Raw genomic sequence first — 22,452 nt, 5'->3', positions numbered from 1 at the left:
GTCATTTCTTTATTTTTTAAGTTCTTAACTTTCCGCATTTTTATTTTATTATTAATGACATGACATGACACGACATATTGAAAATCCAAAGAATTTATGGGTACTTTTTTTTAAAAAATAATTAATAAAATTTTTTTTTAGTCAAACACTATTATAACAAATGAATGGGTATTATTTATATGAAAATAACTTATTCTAGCATTTTATAAATATTTTAAATTTTTAACAAATTGTGGTTAAAATTGAGTTTCTTGGGCTTTTAGGGAGCAAATTTGATTTTGATATTACTTGATTTCTTTAATATGGATGGACGGATTATTAATTTGTCACGATCCGAATTAGGGTGTGATGACACCTGTTCTTTTTTACCGGACAAGTCAGCCTACAACCCAATATTTAAGAAAAATAAAGTGGAAACAGTCTAAATAAGTAAGTAATAAGCAAAAGCGAAAGTCTTTCAATTTAAATATCCCCCAAAAATTTGTTGTCACATGTACAATTTACTAAACATGACTGAAATGAAAGTACACGTCTCAAGTATGTCTTCGACTCTCAAATAGAGTAAAGAATGAAAATACAGGAAATCTGAGAGTCCGCTGAATGTCAGTAGCTACCTCTCTCAAACTCCTAGAAGCCTTGGATGATCAGAAAGGGACGATGATCAAATTTCAGGCTCAGAACCTGCACAAGTATAGAAGCAAGGGCGAATACCAAACAACACGGTACCCAACAAGCTAACTAAAAAAACTAAGTAAATCTAATAGAATACACAAACTCTTTTCCAACCCAACCGAACCTCCGTAACTATAACTTGTACAGAAATCAGCCCAACCTAACAGTTCATACTAAACAACTCAATAATTTTCAGATCTCAGTTCAATATCACAAGATATATCGTACAAATAATCACGTTATAAATAGGCATCAAAACTATCACACACAGATATGCAGAACATTTATATGCACACTCAATAATCATGCATGTGTGCAATTACCGACAAAGACCTCGGTCTCATAATCTCTGACTGAAAATGACCTCGATCTTATAATCTCTGATCGAAAATGATGACGGTCCCACAACCTCGCCGCAAATGACCTCAAAAATATAATCCCAACAAAAATGAACTCGACAATATAATCTCGTCGAAAATGACCTCGGCAATATAATCACCGTCGAAAATGACCTTGGCAATATAATCACCACCGAAAATGACCTCGACCTATTAATCTCTCGCCGAAAATGACCTCGGCAACATCATATCTCTGATCGAAAATGACCTCAGTCTCACAATCATATGACTCTCATCACATTGTTTCATAACAAATGCAAACAACATGCTCACACAAGTAGAGAGGAATAATCAATTCAAACAAACCACAATCATAATAGACTATCAAGTATTTCATCAAATACACATATCTAGATTACGGCATGTAACATTCAATTTTCAATAATAACACACATTGTATTTTATTAACTCCATCGATTTATTTAGATAGTTCATATCACAATTAAATCTGTAACCTCACCCCCATTACGTCCCAACACATATACAATGGGATATTCGAGATTCTAAGAGATTCACGGAGTTTTAAGAGTCCACTTGCCTTAATCAAGACTCGATCAATCAATCCAAGTTAGCCTTGCCCTTCCGATTATACTCCGAATTATCATAATCTATTCAAATATTGTTTCACAATCAGAAACCAAATTCAATGATACTAAGAATGCGAAATTCGGTGAAAAGGGGGTCAAAGACACAAAATCCGACTTCGAAAATAGGGGTTTAAATTCAAAAAAAATTGGATGGAATTGTTCCTCATAGTCTTAGGAACTCAATAGTGAAAACTATTTCAAAAACCCAACCTAAATAAAGTCGCAATCAACATTTTAAGAAATTCTCAAAGTTCTTGAAAAAGGGTCATTTTCACCTATTGAAATCCCCTAATTCATGTTTAAATCAACAATTAATCAATGAAAAATGATGAAGTAGAGTCAAAATAACTTACCCAATGAAATTTCACGAGAAATTCCTCTCCAAATCGACCCTACCGAGCTCCAAAGTTCAAAATGGAGAAAATAGCATAAACCTCGGCAAGAACCCCTCTCAGGTGTCACTTAAGCGGCTAGGGATTCGCTTAAGCGGACCTCGCTTTCGCAACCACTCAATCGCTTTTGCGACCCCCGTGCCTTTGCTAAAGTGGCTACTTAGTCGCTTTTGTTACTCCTTCATCCAACTCTGACCTTCGCTTTCGCAAAGGGTGCTCTTTTAAGCGAGGTCGCGATCGCGAGGTCTGCACCAAAACACAGCAGAAGCCTAAAATCCACCAAGTCTCAAAGTCTCAGACATGATCCTTGGAATTCGATCAGAACCCCATATAGACAAACCATATATGCAACCTTACTAAACTCGACGTTCCGGACTCAATGGGACCATTGGAATTTGATTTCGATGTTTCCTTGACCTAGAAACCAAAAAGTCGCATCTAAACCAACTTTATGCCTCAAAAGATCAAAACACCCTCGGAGCTTCCAAAAAATACACAAGAGCTCTCCCTAGGACTAAAATCACCCTCCGAATCTAACAAAGTCATCAGAATTCAATTCTGAGCATCCGATCCCCAAATGTTGACCAAAGTTAAACCTATGGCCGAAAACTCAAATATTTCCAACGCAACACCTCAAATCCACAGTATGACCCAAAATAAGATTCCATCAACTCTTCTAAACCAATTTCAACGTTTCAAAACTGATGGATTCGATGGAATTCTATTCCGAGACTTGAAACTCCGAATGACATCAAATACCACTTTTGAGTCATTTTAGAATTCTCAAACTCAAAGTTTACCAAAATCTTAACTTTTCAAGAAAACCACGAAACCAACCTCGGATGTCAATCAAATGTGACTCGAGAAAACCATCGGGAGGGTAAAATGATCTTTTTATGAAAATTTCCAAAAATGACTTTTAGGGTCATTATATCATCCACCACTAAAAATCATGTTCGTCCTCGAACATAAAGTAAAAGAAGAAGAATACTCGCCGCTACCAAGAGTCTGAGGCGTAACCTCCAAGTTCGGTATTTGTCTTCACTAAGTAAATCCATCCTTAGATCATATCATGAGAAATCACTACCAAATTGAACTTTCAAATCAAATTGTGGTGGATCTACAAGTCAGGAGTAATTCCCTAGTCACAGACTATCCCATGGACCAAGTCTAAATCGAAATCCATCTAAACCACAACGTAGCCATCAAGACCAAATCTTTCATCACATAACCACGAGAGAATGCTGAACCAAAACTCACTAAAATCAAGGTGAGCCGGAATCATCCACTACCCACTCATAACACACGTACCATCACATACTCTAGCAAAATTCCATTCTCACAGCTAAATCTCCCCACAAGCTTAAGTTATACAAACTCGGTTCATAGACATTAGGTACTCATCAAGGGGAATCAAATTTATCTGATCCAAAGGATGAAATGGTCAAGCAACCATCTAGTGAGAGATACCTATGAGCACACAAAACCTCAAACAACACTATTAAATTGTCAGATTAGTAGTTGTGATTGTAAACAACCCCTTAGAGCGATAACACTAAGCCCAATGACCCTTCACGTTCAATAATATATAGTCGGAACATGAACTCAACGACAAGATGTACAATAAGACTGCCAGTCGGTGCTAATAGATATGGTAGCTCTTCGATAAGTTTCCATAAGAAAGGTGACACTCGTAAAATTTCCAAAACCCTTCAACTGCCCCAAGGCAACACCACATCCTCCATATCTGAACTTACCAAACCTACAAAACATCTTACCCTATCAAAAGGACATGGATCAATACATCCGATCCGATCCACCACTAGGAATCTATCTACGGAAGTGAAAATACACATAGGCACATATATGATATCATGCTCTAAAACCATGTCTGAAAAAAAGTAGGTGGTCACATAAAATGTACATAACTGAAGTCGAATAACTCATGATATTTCTTCCATAGTATCCATATCACACATTTTCATCCGTCTGACTTCATAGTTAACCAGCCTGGTCTCATAACAATCGTAGACATACTCGATTCATCAACTTCCTCGTACTCTTTCGGTGCTTCACTTAAGCCAACACTCTCAATACTACTAGAACATCACAACCACATCGGAGAGTTACTTTACCCTTAGACCGTTACTAGTATCCGGGTATTCTTAGCAGCATATTATTGTCTCCCAAATTTGAACTATGGTCCGCTCTCTCTCCGTTTAAGCATTCCACGATAGGTACGGGTCCCACTCAATTGCTAATAATCCAAATTTTAGAATCTCATCGTACTTTTCCATTGAGATAAAACTATTGAATCACGATCGATAACAATTCCACGCAATCGTTCACTTACCCAGTTTTAACTACTATTCAACCCATCATATACCTTAGGACAAACTTAAAGAAATTCTTGGTCACCCCAATAATTCTGCATACCATGGGCACATAACCTCTATTTATCACCAATTATCTATGTAACGCATTACCATAGTCTGAGTAGTCTCATCAATGGAGTTAGCAATCCAGCTCAAGATCTTCAATAACCAAATAGAACTATAAGTCCTTCTGGTGGAGCATCCACAAATCACCTACCATAATTTGAACAATCTGACCCACATCAAAACGCATAAACTTCCATACATCACTATTTATCACCAACACCAAAATCAGGTGTTCAGAAGGTAGATGATGACCCATCATACATCTATGCTGAACTAGTCCACCTTGCATTTTCATATCTAAACTCAAGGGCAAAAATCCATACCATCCTCAACCTTGAACTAAGTATTTATACATGATATCTTATTTCTTCACACCTCTTAACTTGTGCCCATTTCGGAAGACTCCTGTTTCTTTCTGTAACTCATTTATCATTATTTTTCCTTGGCCAAACATCCACGACATAATACCTTTTTACCTTAAATTGAACTTCTCCAATAAAACTTTATCGAATCCTTTTACAATCAAAAATAATAAACTCTATAACTCAACCCATGCACATGCCTTTCCAAATGTTCGACGATCGACATAATCAATCGTTTCTTACCTTGACAAAAACCAACCACCATGAATATAGACTCACAATACAACACTAGAATTAGATTCAACCCAGGTAAACCAATCTCATTTATCAATCGAAATTAGTCTATACCTCGAAGATTTTTATGAAATTGCATGCCTCATCTTATTATCAAACACCTATCCATCGACCTTACCATGTCCCTCATTAGGAACCCAAAATCGTGCCAGTCAAAAAAACTCAAAACCACTATAGAACTTACCACAATACTAGAGTCGTATGTCCGTAGACTTCACTCTCAAAGTATAATCAGCTGGACTGATGAACACTGGATACTACTTTCATAATCATAGTAAAATAGAAGAAACCACGTTTTTCTGAGTCTAACTCATCAACTCTCGGAAGATAAATCATTATCCCTTGCCATCAAAATAGGTACTTTTACTCTCGCAACTTCCTGAAGGTCAAGCTACATTTCTATTACTCTATAAGTTGAACTCCTCTTGATTCTACTCGAGCATTTTCCAAAAAATCATACACTCTCCATGCAACTATGCTACCTGGCAGATAGTGAAAAATCGCAACCTTAGGCACCCGCAAGTCATCCTTATCATTCAGTGTTTTTTTAACCCCAAAAGCCCCTATCATACACATGTATTTTAATCATGGAATGTCCCAAACTCTTATTACTATGTTCAGTAACCTCGCCATCATCTCAAAGTCAAACCTATCATCCACATGATATCTTGTACCCAATTATACTAACCACATCCAAAGGACCAACCTCATTTTTAATCGCACTTTCTGACTAACATCCCCAACTTCCTTCGCAAAAGTATATTTGTTGAAACTTTCCTTACCCATAACTTATTATTTGAATCTCAATCTACTCCTATTGGCTTATCCTGGAGTAATCGGTCCCCAATATAATCATGTCAACCATGGTGTCGTACCTTGCCAAAAAGATAAGATAGGATCGATGCACTCGATCCACCACTTATAACTTTTCTTATAATCAATGCTTAACTCAAGCATTCATAGTAACAACCACTTGACTCCTCAACCAATAGTGCAATATCATATCACATAATCTAAGTAGGTGAAACAATTAACAACTTCTTGGATGTCTCCGTTTTCATATATCACTAGTACCACAGTGTGAACATCCGCTGGATCCACCACTCTATCGCATCATATCCATTAAGAAGTTTGTACTCAACTAGTTCACATATTTATACCTATTAAGTAGCTGTAAAAATAATACCAAGCATTTCCATCTTCAGCCAAAAGTTATATGCACCCTTCGTAATATACCACACACTCATTCTTTTTCGATGAACTTCCCAAACTATAGTCTCCACGATCACAGTGCTCATAACATATTCATTCCCTTAATCATATCATTCTTAATTATTGAACCACTTCAGATATCGTATAAGCCACACAAGCGTTATCCCCGCTATTGAATAATTGACTAGAAGGGTATGACATTCATGAGGTCTCTCAACCCTTACTCATCCTTAAAAACCATATCATCAAAACATATCACTGAACTATAATCTTACTTTCCCCTTTCAAATCGCAAAGCATTCCAAGTATGACCACATATACTTTCCGTAAATATATCACTTCCACTTCAATATCAGATCCAACACTAAAACCAAGCGACATCTCAACTGTACGTACGCAGGACCAAGAACGAGCCATTATTATAGGTGAGAGGATAGAGTGAAGCGATAAAATTAGATCGGACCAAGAACGCACAATAGAGAATCAAGAAGTGAAGGTCTTTCCTAACAGTCTTCATAGCCTCCCGAAGATAAGTACAAACATCTCCGTACCGATCCTCGAGACTCTATTTAGACTTGAATTGTACACTTGAGACCTGTGAACCTGGGCCTCTGATACCAATTTGTCACAATCCAAATTTGGGTGTAATGGCACATGTCCTCCTTTTCCGTCGGACAAGTCAGTCTAAAACCCAATATTTATGAAAAATAAAGTGAAAACAGTCTAAATAAGTAAGTAATAAGCAAAAGCAGAAGTCTTTCAACTTAAATATCCCCCAAAGATTGGTTGTCACATGTAAAAGCCACTAAACAGGACTGAAATGAAAGTACACGTCTCAAGTATGTCTTCGACTCTCAAATAGAGTTAAGCATAAAAATATAGGGAATCTGAGAGTCCGCTGAATGTCAGTAGCTACCTCTCTCAAACTCCTAGAGGCCTTGGATGATCAAAAAGGGATGATAATCAAAGTCTAGGCTCAGAACCTACACAAATGTAGAAGAAAGGGTGAGTACCAAACAATATGGTACCCAGTAAGCTAACTAGAAAAATTAAGTAAATCTAATAGAATACACGAACTCCTTTCCAACCCAATCGAGCCTCTGTAACCACAACCTGCACAAAAATTAGCCCAACCTAACAGTTCATGCTAAACAGCTTAATAAGGTTTAGATCTCAGCTCAATATCACAAGATATATCGTACAAATAATCACAAGTCATAAATAGGCATCAAAACTATCACACGCAGATATGCAGAACATGTATATGCACACTCAATGATCATGCATATGTACAATTATCGGCAAACACCTCTGCATAATAAACTCTGACTGAAAATGACCTCGGTCCCACAAACTCACCGCAAATAACCTCGATAATATAATCCCACCGGAAATGACCTCGATAATATAATTTTGCTGAAAATGATCAATTCAAAAAACCACAATCACAATAGACTATCAAGTATTTCATCAAATACACATATCTAGATTACGACATGTAACATTTAATTTTCAATAATAACACACATCGTATTTTATTAGCCCCGTGGATTCATTTAGATAGTTCATATCACAATTAAACCTGTAACCTCATCCCCATTACGCCCAACACATATACAACGGGATATTCAAGATTCTAAGAGATTCACGGAGTTTTAAGAGTTCACTTGCCTTAACGAAGACGCAATCCATCAATCCACGCGAGCCTTGCTCTTCCAATTATACTCTGAATCACCACAATCTATTCAACTATTGTTTCACAATCAGAAACCAAATCCAACGATACTAAAAATGCGAAATTCAAAAAAAAGGGGGTCAAAGGCTCAAAATCCTACTTCGAAAATAGGGGTTTAAATTTGAAAATTTTTGGATGAAATCGTTCCTCTTAGTCTTAGGAACTCAGTAGTGAAACCCATTTCAGAAACCCAGCCCAAATCAAGTCACAATCAACATTTTAAGAAATTCTCAAAGTTCTTGAAAAAGGGTCATTTTCACCCATTGAAATCCCCAAATTCATGTGAAAATCAGCAATTAATCATTGGAAAATGACGAAGTAGAGTCAAAATAACTTACCCAATGAAATTCCACGAGAAATCCCTCTCCAAATAGCCCCTATCGAGCTCCAAAGTTCAAAAATAGAGAAAATAGCATAAACCTCGGCAAGAACCCCTCTCAGGTGTCACTTAAGTGGCTAGGGGTTCGCTTAAGCGTACCTCGCTTTCATGACCAGTTGGTCGCTTTTGCGACCCCCGTGCCTTCGCTAAAGCAGCTGCTTGGTCGCTTTCGCAACTCCTTCACCCCACTATGACCTTCTCTTTCGCAAAGGGGGATCGCTTAAGCGAACGTCGCAATCCCGACTGCCCCCTCGCGATCGCGAGGTCTGCACCAGAACACAACTGAAGTCTAAAATTCACCAAGTCTCAAAGCCTCTAACATGACCCTCAGGATTCGTTCGGAACCCTGTATAGACAAACCATATATGCAATCCTACTAAACTCGACGTTTCGGACTCAAAGGGACCATTGAAATTCGATTTTGATGTCTCCTTGACCTGAAAATTAAAAAGTCGCATCTAAATTAACTTTATGCCTCAAAAGACCAAAACGCCCTCGGAGCTTTCAGAAAATACACAGGAACTCTCCCTAGGCCTAAAATCACCCTCCGAATCTATCGGAATCGTCAAAATTCAATTCTGAGCATCCGATCCCCAAATATTGACCAAAGTCAAACCTATGGCCGAAAATTCAAATATTTCCATCTCAACACCTCAAATCCATGTTATGACCCCAAATATGATTCTGTCAACTCTCCTAAATCAATTTCAACGTTCTGGAACTGATGGAATCGATGGAATTTCGTTCCGAGACTCGAAACTCCGAATGACCTCAAATACCACTTTTGAGTTATTCTAGAGTTCTAAAACTCAAAGTATACCAAAATCTTAACTTTTCAAGAAAACCACGGAACCAACCTCGGATATCAATCAAATGTGACTTGGAAAAACTATCGGAAGGAGTAAAATAGTCTTTTTACAAAAAAATTCCAAAAATGACTTTCAGGGTCATTACATTAAGCTTTGCACAAGAGATTTATTTTAGTCCCACTAAAAATAATAATTATATGATTATTTTTATAGAAGATTTTTTTAATTCAAATTTTAAGTAAATATTGAAATTATGTCGTAACTTTGCTCTTTGACGTAGGGAATTAAGCTACCACTAATTGGAGAAAACATGATTCTAAATCAAAGTTTTCAAGTTCTGAGTCTTTTTTATTGTAACGTAGTCGTAACTAGTAAGTGAGAGATTAGCACATGATAATTACAAAAATAAAATAAAAATTGCATTTTATTCATTTTAATTTATTTGTCTTGTTTTAATTTGACACAAAATTTAAAAAGTAATGTTTTTCAAAAAAAAATTATGATCTTAAACAAAAGATATGTAGAATATATTAAAATATCTTTTAATTTTATAATTTTAAATATATCAGGTAAAAAATTAAAAATGAAAGGTATATATATTTAGTTAGTTATTGGACATTCATATTCGGTGATCTAATGTGTTTAGAGAGAGATAAATTATTTAATGATAGGACTGAAATTGATTGTCAATGATTTGATGGACATCCACATGGGGCTATGTGCACCAAATGTACCTTCAATACACCAAAGGGGTTTTAAGGTTTGTTAATTTTATATATTCCAAAAAAGAAAGAATTGAATGATTGATGAAAAACCAAAATCACAGTGGCTCCACATGCTTCACAATTAGACTTTTGCTTACTAACATGATTCCCTACAAAACCAGGATTAGGAAAGCCGGTTTCCAAATTTAATACTACCACCTCATCTTATTTCTAAGAAAAGATTAAGAAAGGGATTAACAAATCGTCATAATTAAAGAACAATGCTTGACTTCTTTTAAAGATGTAGCAAGTTTGCCAACCCATTCTTTTAGTAATGAAAACAAATTAATGTTTGTCCAAGTTTAGAGGAAAAAATTATTTATCCTCAGTTCCTATTTACTCCTCAAATATTTCTTAATTTGATTTTTCTTTTTGCTTGTTAATTTTAACAAATCAAGAAAGAACAATTTTTTTTCTTCATATTATACCCTCAATTTATCAACATTGAGTTAATGCTTTTGAAAAATATAGTGAGTAAATATGTTTAAAACTCTATCAATTAATAGGAGTAAAATGATAAACTCACTATACCAATCATTGTTTTCTTAATAGATGTGCCAAGACAAAATTTGACCAAAAAAAGGAACGGAGGAAGTAATAAAAGATAACGTCATCTATGGGGCATGAGGTGCATTCAAATTAGCCAAAGTAAAAAAGTAGTTTGTTTGCGTAGAAAATTCGATGAATTTAGTAATGGAATTAATTGTGATAAGGATAATAACATAACTCATTAAGGAGTTTTTTCAATGCTTTGTTTCCTTGGTGACTTTTCTTTCTTTTTTAAATCTATTTGCAATCTTTCGGTTTGCCGTCTTTGTAAAGTTATGGCTTTATTGCCGAGTAAGTAGACAGCATATGTTTATGTGTAGACGACAATCAATTGAGACTGTATTCAAAAAAACCTCGACTCAAGTGCAGTAAATCCAAATACATAAGAAGTAGTGAAAAAAATATAACAGGAAACAAGAAAACAATGCAAAATCTACTAAAAGAAAGCAAAAACAACATTGTAAATAACATGCCTATGTATTTTCAGTACAGTAACAGAATTGGGATACAAATTTGTAGTTAAAAAATTATTGTTTAAGACTTTAATTTGGCTTTATATAAATGTGATTCAGATTCAGAATTTCAATGATCCCAGAAATTCAAACTAGCTAAGAAAACACTTTGGGAAACAACGCATCCATGAGATAAACATTTAACAAATGAGAAAGTAATACATTCCCATCATTAGTTCATTACTCCAGGAAAAAAAAATTATAGCAAAAAAACAACAGTTCAAACCAATTTGTTCAGTTTACAAGTAAATAGAGTTGATAAAACAATTGACATTTCCATGTTGCCTGACTAAAATATATGTGAAGCAGCAGTATCCTGAAAATGAGATTCCTAATAAAATCATCTCACATTCAGGATTTACATAAACAAATTCACTGTAAGCACTCCCTCAATGAGTCTCATTCTTCTCTCTCTCTTAAAAGCTTGAGAAAAGTAATCAGCCTGCTAGAAACAAGAGGCCGATGCACTGGACTAGAGGTGAGTAGCACAAAGAAAACAAACTGTAATTGCCTTGGGCCCTAAAAGTCACCCACAACAGTACAACTTGACACAGGCTACAAGTCCTCAACGAAAAAATGACCAAGAACTGATACATGCGAATCTACTTCAATTAGCCACATGTTAGATGATATAACCTATCTAAATGCTTGTTATTCTCAGATCAATTTACCAACCCACAGATCCCTGTGACACATGCTTTCAGCAGGAGCCAAAAGGCTGGGGGGTCTAGGAAGTCTATAATCCCAAAACGAATGCATGTATCTCAGCCCAACTGGAGACGGTGTAAAGAATACCCGTCATTCCCCTCCAACCAGAACAGCCACCTTCAGTTAGTTCTCTCTGTTTTGTTACCAAACCAGAGAACAATGGAACAAACGAAATACCAAACTGCTCGCCTAGTCTCTTCAGGCCAGCACTCAGACCAATCACAATGCCCACATCTGCATTGAGCAGACAAAGAAAGTCACCAACTGAACCTCCAATGTAAACTGTAGTATGTTTGCCATTATTCCCACGGGACTCCAGGATGTCGTTAAAGGCTTGAAGCTTGTCCATAGGAGATTCCATCTTCTTAATCATGTCACCAGTGGTAAAAGATCCTTCATAAGATAACTCATTCGAGTGCACATGTAACACTGGTAAGGTCCCTGTTAATGGAAGAGAATATCAACCAACAGTTTAAAGTTAAAGAAATCAACACATATCTAACAGAAAAAGGATTCCAGATATCATGATTTTTGCTTTGACCATAGGAGTATGATGGAATCTCAACTCCGAAGCACTCTCCCAAAGCTAAATATTTACCCAACCTTTTTCGCTGGATCAAGTTAAACTGACCAATTTTTGGATTTTGTTTGCTCCCTAGTCACAGATACATTGTAAAGGGGTTATCAAACTCTTTCTTGTGCACTTTAGTACTTTTGCATCATAATTTGCAATTATGCCTCTTCTTGATGCTTTTCAATGAAATACCATTACTTCATCAGAAAAAAGAAGAAGAGAATATCCACATCTATCGGTACACAACCTAGTTCCATTCGCAAGTTCTTTTATATCTCAATAGTCCTCACATCTACACTATTTGATTAAACTATAGAATACCGGGCATGAATTATCAACTATCCCTGTATGCATTTTTGTACAATTTTTGGGTTGGTACAAAAAATGAATTTAAATTTCCTGCTTTGATCACATTGAGCCAGTTAGTTTATTACATATTGGAGACGTTTTCTTGCTTTGTGTTCTGCAGTAATTTATTTAATGGAGTGCAAAGGTACTCGCTAGTTATTCTTGGTGATCAACCTTAGAAAATTCCTAATAGTCTCTACTTGTAACTTTCTCCTCCAATGAGATGCATAATCATCTTCTCCTGTGAACTCTCTATACCTCATTGGGATCTCTTGCGTGGACATCTTAAATTATTATCTTTATAACTTGAGATATCCACTATTCAGCACTCAAAAACTTTCATATTGGTGACTTTTATGATATATGCCTAATCTGAAAATATAGAACTCAATGAAGTGCATGACCAGGCAATTAGCTGAAACAAGCATACCTGATGAAAAAGCTGATCTGATGAGATCTCCAGACCAGCAATATGACAGTATATGAACATCTGCATGCAGGTTTTCACTTCCCAAAATTTCTTGCAAAACGTTTTTGCAACCTTTTTGGAAGATGAGGTGTTCCCCAACCCGTTTTATGTCTTCCTGACTCAACCCTCTTAATGCACCAGAATGAACCACCATATCATTAGCTCTACTTTCAAAATCAGATAGCTGCACTAGTGCTTTACACAGACCCTCATAATCAAATCTCCCAACTGCAATAAATTGGAGATGTCTTAGGCCTTCTCATTGTGGTAATATTATGGCAAAAAGAGGCATCTATCAAAAGAACAGCCGAAGACTACATACCTGTTTCACTAGGCATGATGCTTTCTATGCATTGTTCATATTCCTCAATATACTTGCTGGAAAGATTGCTCCAAGTGGTTCGAAGATCAGCTGCAGAAATATGAGCATATGTGGATTCACAATCATCCAGGTCACTCTTTGCTGCTGCAATAATAGCAACATCTGCCAAAAGGGCAGAGGAATCAACAGCACTGCATGTCATGTCAAAATCACAAAACAGAGTAAGATTGCATCCTGCTGGCTCTTGGACTTGAGAAATGGGGGTTATAGTGGACTGAGTAATTGGCTGAGAAGAGATGAAATCCAATTCAAGTTTCATGGCTTGGTGAAACAGCTTTTCCACTACATCAAGTTCTTCGCCAGTCAAGGTAATACTTAGTTTATCCAGCAAGTCCTCAATCCTTGAAGCATTTGCCTAAGTACAGAATCATTACAAGAGAGCACTTAGACAAATTTCAACTAGAGTTACACTTGCCATTTGGTTAAGAGATCCTACACAAATGAAAAATAATACATCTCTTAAGAATAAAACGCACCTCAAAACTTTCTGAACATAGACAATCGATCCATCTCTCATAGATGTTATTGCTCTCTTCAGGGACTAGAACAGCCTTAATCTCCTTGCTGAGAAAGCTGTAAAGCCTCATACAGGGTGCAATTGCACTAAGTGCATAGGCAGCAAGCCTTGTCTTCTCAAAAGGAGTCACAATTTTACCACGACCTTTTTCCCCTTCAACTTTTCCGGCTGCTGTGGCCAGCAAAAAGTCGGTGTATCTAACTGTGGCACTGTCACAAGTGCTAACTTCTGGAAGTTCAAAGCCCCATTCCTGCATTATGATATATCCTTTAAATCTGAAGATGGACATTACCAATAAATACTGATAGTATGGACTACGCTACGGATGGCTCTACAAGCTGATAATGCAAGAAAAGTCGCTCTTTAGACTGTATTCATTCTTCGAAAGAAAAAATCTAAATATTTTGAAGAGGTTCCAATAAGTGTGCAACAGCCCATCAAACCACTGGACTCTCATTTTTCTTCTTTCTGTCATATTTCATTTCAAAACTTATGGTCACATTAACGAGTGAGCTTCTAATCCTAAAACAAATTCTAGTAGTAACCCAAATTAGCACCAAGAGATACACTACTAGATCGACAGTTTATCCATCAAAATCCATGTTCAATTAAACTACCATTTGCAATTAGCACAAGAAGAGATAAGATTGGGGGATGGAGGAATTTCAAACTTGCCCTTTTCCCCAATGGGAAAATGGGAAAGAAGGAAACTGAATTTGAACCTAATCACTAAGGCTTGACTCGGAAACAAAAAATGTGCATGCCTCTCTTGAATTCAATAAAGGGATCTAACATTTATTTATGATTCCAGATTACCAATCAATATCACATACCCACGTAGAAAAATACAAGAAAAGACCTTGTCATTGTTGCTTTGAAATGGTTAGCCTGAACTACAATATGAAAAATCAATCAATTATGGGTGTGTTTGGAAAATGTTTTCCGATTTCCCCATGTTTGGCTATTCAAAAATTTTGGAAAACATTTTATTGTCTCCTTTCCACATGCCTCCATCCCCATAGCTCCCATCCCACCACCACCACCACACCTTCACCCCCCTCCCCCAACACCTCCATAGTGTTTGAATAAATTATATACAAATGTTTTTTTTTGGGACAATATGTTATGCTTACTTAGCAAACAGTGGAAAATAAGTAAGAAAACCGCTTATTTTCCAAGATAACATTTACCTTAATACAAAAGACACCCTATGCCTCAACTCCAGATTCATACTTATTAATCTACAATACAAATCTCTAACAAGACCATATATAACAATAACCACTTGAGCCTTAGCCCTAATAAGATCATCGTTTGCTAAGTGTTGATCCCAACTAGTTGCTACCATTATTTTGTTTCATCCTATTTTGTTCTATCAATTTCAATATGAGCAAGAGAAATTAACCAGGTATCTTTTTTGGGGTGGGAGCTGGGCAAATTCTTATGCATAGATGTAGCTTACCCGTACAAGATCATCTTGATCTTTAAGCTTCCTTAACACACGTTTTCTCATTCCACGAATAGCTTCCTTATCTTCATCATCATCAGCATAATCCTCCGCTAATTCATATCTGTAAGAAAAGAAAAAAACAGATAATTAATCAACAGAATTCTTCATGTCAACCATTATAACCATAAGCAACAGCAACTGCAATTTCCCTTCAATCCCAAGTTAATAATTAGCGATGTAAAGTGAGGGGGAAAGGGGTGTTACGCTTGAGCAAAAGCTTGAAGAAAATAGACATCTTGAGAGATACAGTGAAGAAATGATTTGGAATCCAAAGTCCCAGATGCCAAACAGACGACAAAAGGAGTATAAAGAGCACATAAAGATTCGTTCTTGAACTTGACCCAAAGCCTCTTAGCTATCCCACCATCATCAGGGGTTGCTTGGAATCCTTCCATTATCGTCTCCAACTAATCTGAGTTTGTAACAACAAGTAGCAGCAATTCAAGCTGTTTACTTCAAGATTGGAAAAAAGGAGGAAAAGGGTATGTAAGAGACGTGAGGAAAAGTCGAAGTTTTTATTTTTTATTTTATAGATTTGGTGTAAAACGAGAAATGGGGAATGCGCGTTTGTTTGTGAGAAAGAAAGAGTAAAGGAGACTAAGTCTGAGTTGGTCACAGATTGAATGGTCGTCTTTGACCAAAGAAAGAAAGAAGGAAGTATAGAGATGATGAAAGAAGGAAGAAGAAGAGGATCTGTGACGTGTTGGGTGAAAGGAAGGAATCAAAAGTGGAGAGATTGGAGGTTGGTGTAATGGAAAAGGGGGGGTGGTGGCAACGAAGCAAGCAAGTTGCAGGTACACCATACGGAATGGTCTTACCGACTAGATGGCTACTACTTACTTTCATTCAAACTACCCACCGCTCCACCCACTTCCTTGTCAATCCAATTTATCATTTTATTTCTAATTTGTGATTTAAAATTAATTATAAATATTTGTTTGATTATAAATTATTTTATTAAGAATAAAATAATTATTTTATAGTTAAATTGTTATTTAATATAAAAATGTGTCATTCTTTTTTAGTCCGAATAAAAAAAATGAGTCATATAAATCAGAATAGAGAGAGTACTACTTTATTTGATCTACTTTTCTTTTTAATCTATTTCAGTAACTTTTAATTTCAATTTTATACATGTATATTTAAGATCATAAAATTATAAGCATTTCGATACATTTAATATATTTTTAATTTAATTTAAATTTCGTGTCAAGTTAAAATACGTCAAACAAATTTAAAAACGAAGGGAGTATTATTATTCTTTTTTCGCACAATTAATTATTACCTTTTCTGGTATATATTAAGTGAATTATTGAAGTTTGACATATTTTTTAAGAACAATATTTAAGGACATAAATTAAAAATTAATTTTCACTGTTACCTTTTTAATTATTTCGTAAACTATTCTACTAGAAAATATAAAGTAGTTTTGAACCTCATTAAATGAATGGATAATGTATAAGTATCCTGAATTATGATCGAAATTCCAGCGAACTCATGTTTTCCGCATTTTCGTGCACCTTTTGTGCTGACTTGACACCTTCAACCAAGTAAGTTGGTTGTGTTTGTACACACGCGTTTCCACGTCAGTAAATAAACTTTTTAAAAATTTTAAATTTTTTTTTTGATTTTTTTTTGATTTTTTATATCTTTTTATTTTTTTATCTTGTATTTAAATTAAGTTTATACAAGTAATATTTTTTTTAAAAATCTTCTATTTAATTTTTTTTATTTATTTTACCTTCATTCATTGTCTTTTACCTTCTTTTTTTTTTATTTATTTTTTAAAAAAAATTCTTTGTCTTTCCTTTTGATTTGATTTCAAATTTAATTTTAAATGTCTTGTATTTAAAATAAGTTAATTCCAAATGAATATCAAAATAAGTGAAAAAAAAATATAAAAAAATAAAACGTTAAAATTAAAGGACACTTTTTAATTATTTTTTTAAAAAAATCCACATGAGTTTTTATAAATAATTAAAATTAAAAAGATAAGAAATTAATGAAAGAAAAAAATAAAAAGTTTAAAGTGAGGAAGAAATTAAAATAAATATTTTTACATTTTAAAGAAATGAAAATAATTAAATATATATATATATATATATATATATATATATAAGTTTTAATATTAATAATTATGTGTATGTGTACTGACTAATTATGAAGTTACCAATTAAAAAAAGATATGTGTCCAATTTTTTCACTTATCACTTGCATTTAAGAGAGTGTATTTATTCTATTTTAAAATAATTTAGGAGTGGAGAAGGGGTAATAGGACCCTAGTGTATTTTTTTCGTTTTAAAATAGTTTAGAAGAAGGGGATAATACACTTATCACGAATAAAATATTTTTAAAAACAATATGTTTGACACGCCTCAAGCTTTAATGAATTTCTTATTGTGTTCGTGTTAAAATATTTTTAGTAAGTTTTCAAACAAATTCAACCCCTAAAAATTCACTACGGAATGGTCTACCTACTATATTGTACTTTCATTCAAACTACCCACGGCTCCATCCTCGTCCTTGTGAATCCAATTTATTACTGATTTATTTGATCTAAATTTTTTTTTAGTCTGTTTCAGTATTTTTTTAATTTTAATTTTATATATATGTATATTTAAGATCATAAAATTATACATATTTCGATACATTTAATCTATTTTTAATTTAAAATTATATCATTTAATTTTTTTTCTTAAATTTTGTATTAAGTCAAAATAGGTCAAACAAATTAAAACGAAAAAAGTATTATTATTCTTTTTTCGCACAATTAATAATTACTCTCTCTAGTACATATTAAAGTGAATTATTGAGGTATGATATATATTAAAGAAAAATATTTAAGGACATAAATTAAAGCTATTTTTCACTATTACCTTTTTTATTATTCTCAAGCTATTCTACTAGAAAATATCAAGTAGTTATGAACCTCATTAAATAAATAATAACTTGAAGAAAAAATTTCAACAATTCTATTAAACTTTAAACAATTCACTTAATTTGAATTATAAAAAAAATATCAATAATTCACTTAATATGAACTAAAGGGAGTATAGATTTTGTTAATCTCAAAAGTCAAAACAATAAATAATATGCTCAAGTTGATCAACTTACTATGATTCTTTTCTCACACAATTAAACTACTTATAAAGTGTTTATGTTTATTAACAACTCTATCCATCGTATTATTTACTTGATCTCTATATAAATCAAAAAAAAATTATTATATTTTTTTCATATTATTTTTAATATAAAAAATAACTATATAAAGTATAATACTCAAAGTTAGAATACTAAAAGTTTATTAATAAGATTAGTTTAGTAAAATATACCTCAAATAATAATCTTTTTAAGGATTTGATCAAATCAAGATAAGTAAAGTAAAAGGAAATAGAAAAAGTATATTGTCAATCTCATAAAATTAAGACAAGAAATAATACTATTAGAGTTGACCGAATAACTGTGATTCTTTTTGTAAACAATAAAATTACTTATTAGTCGTACATTATGTCATTACTAACCAAATGCTATTAGATATAGGACAAAAATACCCTCTTGTGTTTATTATTTCTATAGTTGATGATTCGTTGATGAAACGATGTAAAAAGGAAAAAAAAAATCTTCTGAGATTTCTTAAAAAATAAGTATATATGTATGACCTTATTACAAATAATCACTTTCTACTAGTGTTGAGGAAAACCTTAGAGGTGAAGGACACATTAAATATTCACAAATTAGTATGTATGTTTGAGCCAATTTATAAGAAACCCATATATTTCATAAGTGTAGGATATCTAGTTAAGTTTATATTACATGATTCTATCAAAAGAAATATTGGGTCTAATTTTTTATTTTTTATTTTGTAGTGTATTTGTTGAATGTGCAACAATAACGATGTATATTGATTTATTTAAATTAATAGTGTTATGGTTGAGCACAACATTATAAATGAAAAGAAAAATTGTTGAGTTTTGGGGAATATTTTTTCTTTAAGAAGTGAAAATATTTCATGTAATCTTGTTGTCCAAAGTTATATTGAGAATAAAGTCTAGAGAAGGAAAAAAGGAGAGAAAATTGATGATGGGTTCTTACATTTTAGTGTTAATAATATTGATATGGACTTTTCGTTGTACATGAAGAATACAGTAATGCTAATTGGATCTGAGATTCAGATGATAAAAAGTTCATGAATCATTATTGTTTATCATGTATGATGTCATATCATGAAATCTGACTTTGCAAATTGGGAGTTGATTGATAATGTCAAGAGACCATTCAATTGGAATATAACTGACATATTAATTTTGTGCTTATACATTGTGATTGTTATGAATGTAGCAAAAAAATAAAATTTTAAGGGCAAAAATAGACGCATTTATTTGGAATATAATATGATAAAACAGTTTTTATAATATGAAATTATTTACGTAATTTATGTAGTTAGAAGTGAATCTGATTAATTCACATACTAAAAGAAACATTAAGGAGAGTAAGACTTTTGTCAATTGAGGAGATCAACAATAATGGTAACTCAACTTATGTGATTAGAGATCCCATGAATTAGGGTTATATGGACAATAACAAGTCATTAGTTGATCAAATATGCACTATGAAATCAAATAGTGCAATTCTGCAGGTAAAGTAAGGTTGAGTTAAGCTTTTAATCCAATTCATATCTTTTATAGGTGATGTATTGCTATGAAGAATACACTTGATGATTGAACATATATGAGTATGGAGTGGTGTCGTTCTTATCAAATTGTGATGAATTTCTAAACAACTCATGAATACTAGGACACACGCATAGCCTCCTAACGCAAAATCGCGATAACGATAAAAATTATGCGAGTATAAGCGATAGAATACACAACAGGTTTACAAAGAATTATTGATTCATAGAAGTTCTAAACTTGATCAATTGTTCTGTAAGTTTAATCATATTTTTTTTAGATATGGTTCATAGTCTACGCAATATTAAATTTACAACATTGTACTCATACGTGAAAGTCTAGGAAAATTTCTTATTTTGTTATATTTAGATATGCAGGAGATTGTTAAAAATATTATTTGGTAGCTCAAAAAATAATTATCAATTTTTAATAGCTACAATTATTATTATAACAAACATTGGTTCTTAATTCTTTGAATTGTCATTATGACAATTATTACGGTGAAAACTTCATTTGTCACACATTACTTTTGGCTAATGAGCATAACAAATTATTTCTCTTCATTGTCATTTATCCCTGTTAATGATTGTTAACTCTTAGCAGTTAATAATTCTTAAATCATTGCAACAAGTCCATTACTCGTGAAATTTTTTGGTGATCATTTGAGTAATTGAGACCTATATATTTGTTAGTCCATTCTTTTTTGGGTAGAGAAAAAATGATGAAAGATTCCTCCCTCCTATATTTTATTGTGGTGGATTTTCTTCTCTATTTAATCTTTGTTAGATTGTGATTCCTATAATCACAATAATCAGTATCTAGACCTCATATAACCTACTAAAACCTTGAAAAATCATAAAATCATTCTCATGATAGAATTAATTTTCAGTCTTTCACATTATATCTGCTAAATTGCAATTTCAAACAAGAATGGGTGAGTTTCCTTTTAACTTTGCCAAGAGCTTAGATTTTATATATAAATTTGTTCAATTGAAAGAAACTTAGATCCTGTGATTTTAATATTTTTGTTTGAAAAATCCACTGTTGTTACCCTTTTAGTTGTGCAGGGTATTACACCGCTCTGGTGCATTCTTGGTATCAACTTAACATTCATTTTAATGGTCTCCATATTTTTTATTTTTATTTTTTATTATAATAACTCTTAAATAATTAATATACTTTTTATGGCGTTATTTTGATAGTTCATGTTATAGTCCGAGATTTTGTAATACTTTGTTGACAAAAAAAACACGTTAGTTAAGAATAGTGAGCATCAAAATATTATAAATTCATATATTTTATTTTGTGAGATACTATTCATCTTTAGTTTGATTGTTATATGAATTTCTGCAACGTAATCAAATGTATATCTAAGTGTTTATGTAGGAAAAATTAGAAACGGCTATGTGTATGTATTTTCTTTCTCTTTTTTTTTCTTTCTATTGTATAATAAGGAGAAATATTTAAAGAACCCTATATATATATATAAAAGAAATCAAGTAGACTATTGATTGATAAATACATATCAACTTCATTAATATAGTCAATTTATAGAAGTCTAGCCATCAGGATACTTTCATTGGTAACTTTTAATATGTAATATTCAAATTGTTTGAAGTATGAAAACAGTCATCAAATTATTGACAGTGTTTTATATTTCTGATGTAGTCAATTTTTTCTATATATGTACATAAATAATAGTTTGTAAAATATTTTTTCTATTTATATTATTTTTAACCAATTATTGATATTTTTAATAATCGCGCAAAGCGCGGATAAATTAACTAGTTCTACTCTAAAAGAGCTTGTTGAATCATCAGAATACACTTATCACAGATGAAATATTTTTAAAGATAATGCCTTTGACATGTTTCAAGCTTTCCTGAATGCTATTTAGGAGGAGGTTCCATGGTGTATGCTATTTGCGGATAACATAGTTTTGATTGATGAGACTCGAAAGAGAGTTAATGATAGGTTGGAGGTTTGGAGACATACTCTGGAGTCCAAAGGATTCAGATTGAGCAAGACCAAAACTGAATACTTGGAGTGCAAATTCAGTGGTGCGATGGATGAAGAGGTCATCGAAGTGAGGCTTGTCCCTCAGCCTATCCCCAAGATTGAAAGCTTTAAATACCTTGGATCTATCAACCAAAGCAGTGGGGACATCG

At 33.3% G+C, this 22,452-nt stretch overlaps 1 protein-coding gene across 1 annotated transcript; it reads right to left on the bottom strand.

Moving 5' to 3' along the window:
- Positions 1-11,214: 11,214 nt before the first annotated feature.
- On the bottom strand, positions 11,215-16,464 carry LOC129882708 (bifunctional TH2 protein, mitochondrial-like). Its single transcript, XM_055957125.1, has 6 exons — positions 15,819-16,464; positions 15,567-15,675; positions 14,064-14,354; positions 13,528-13,942; positions 13,167-13,433; positions 11,215-12,255 (listed from the first exon to the last, which is right to left on the bottom strand). The coding sequence occupies exons 1-6, from the start codon at positions 16,007-16,009 to the stop codon at positions 11,843-11,845; spliced, it is 1,686 nt and encodes a 561-aa protein (XP_055813100.1). The 5' UTR covers positions 16,010-16,464; the 3' UTR covers positions 11,215-11,842.
- Between the last annotated feature and the right edge of the window lie 5,988 nt (positions 16,465-22,452).

The sequence above is a fragment of the Solanum dulcamara genome, chromosome 3, assembly GCF_947179165.1.
Source record: "Solanum dulcamara chromosome 3, daSolDulc1.2, whole genome shotgun sequence".
Lineage (NCBI taxonomy): Eukaryota > Viridiplantae > Streptophyta > Magnoliopsida > Solanales > Solanaceae > Solanum > Solanum dulcamara.
This window is presented reverse-complemented; position numbering and strand designations above follow the sequence as displayed.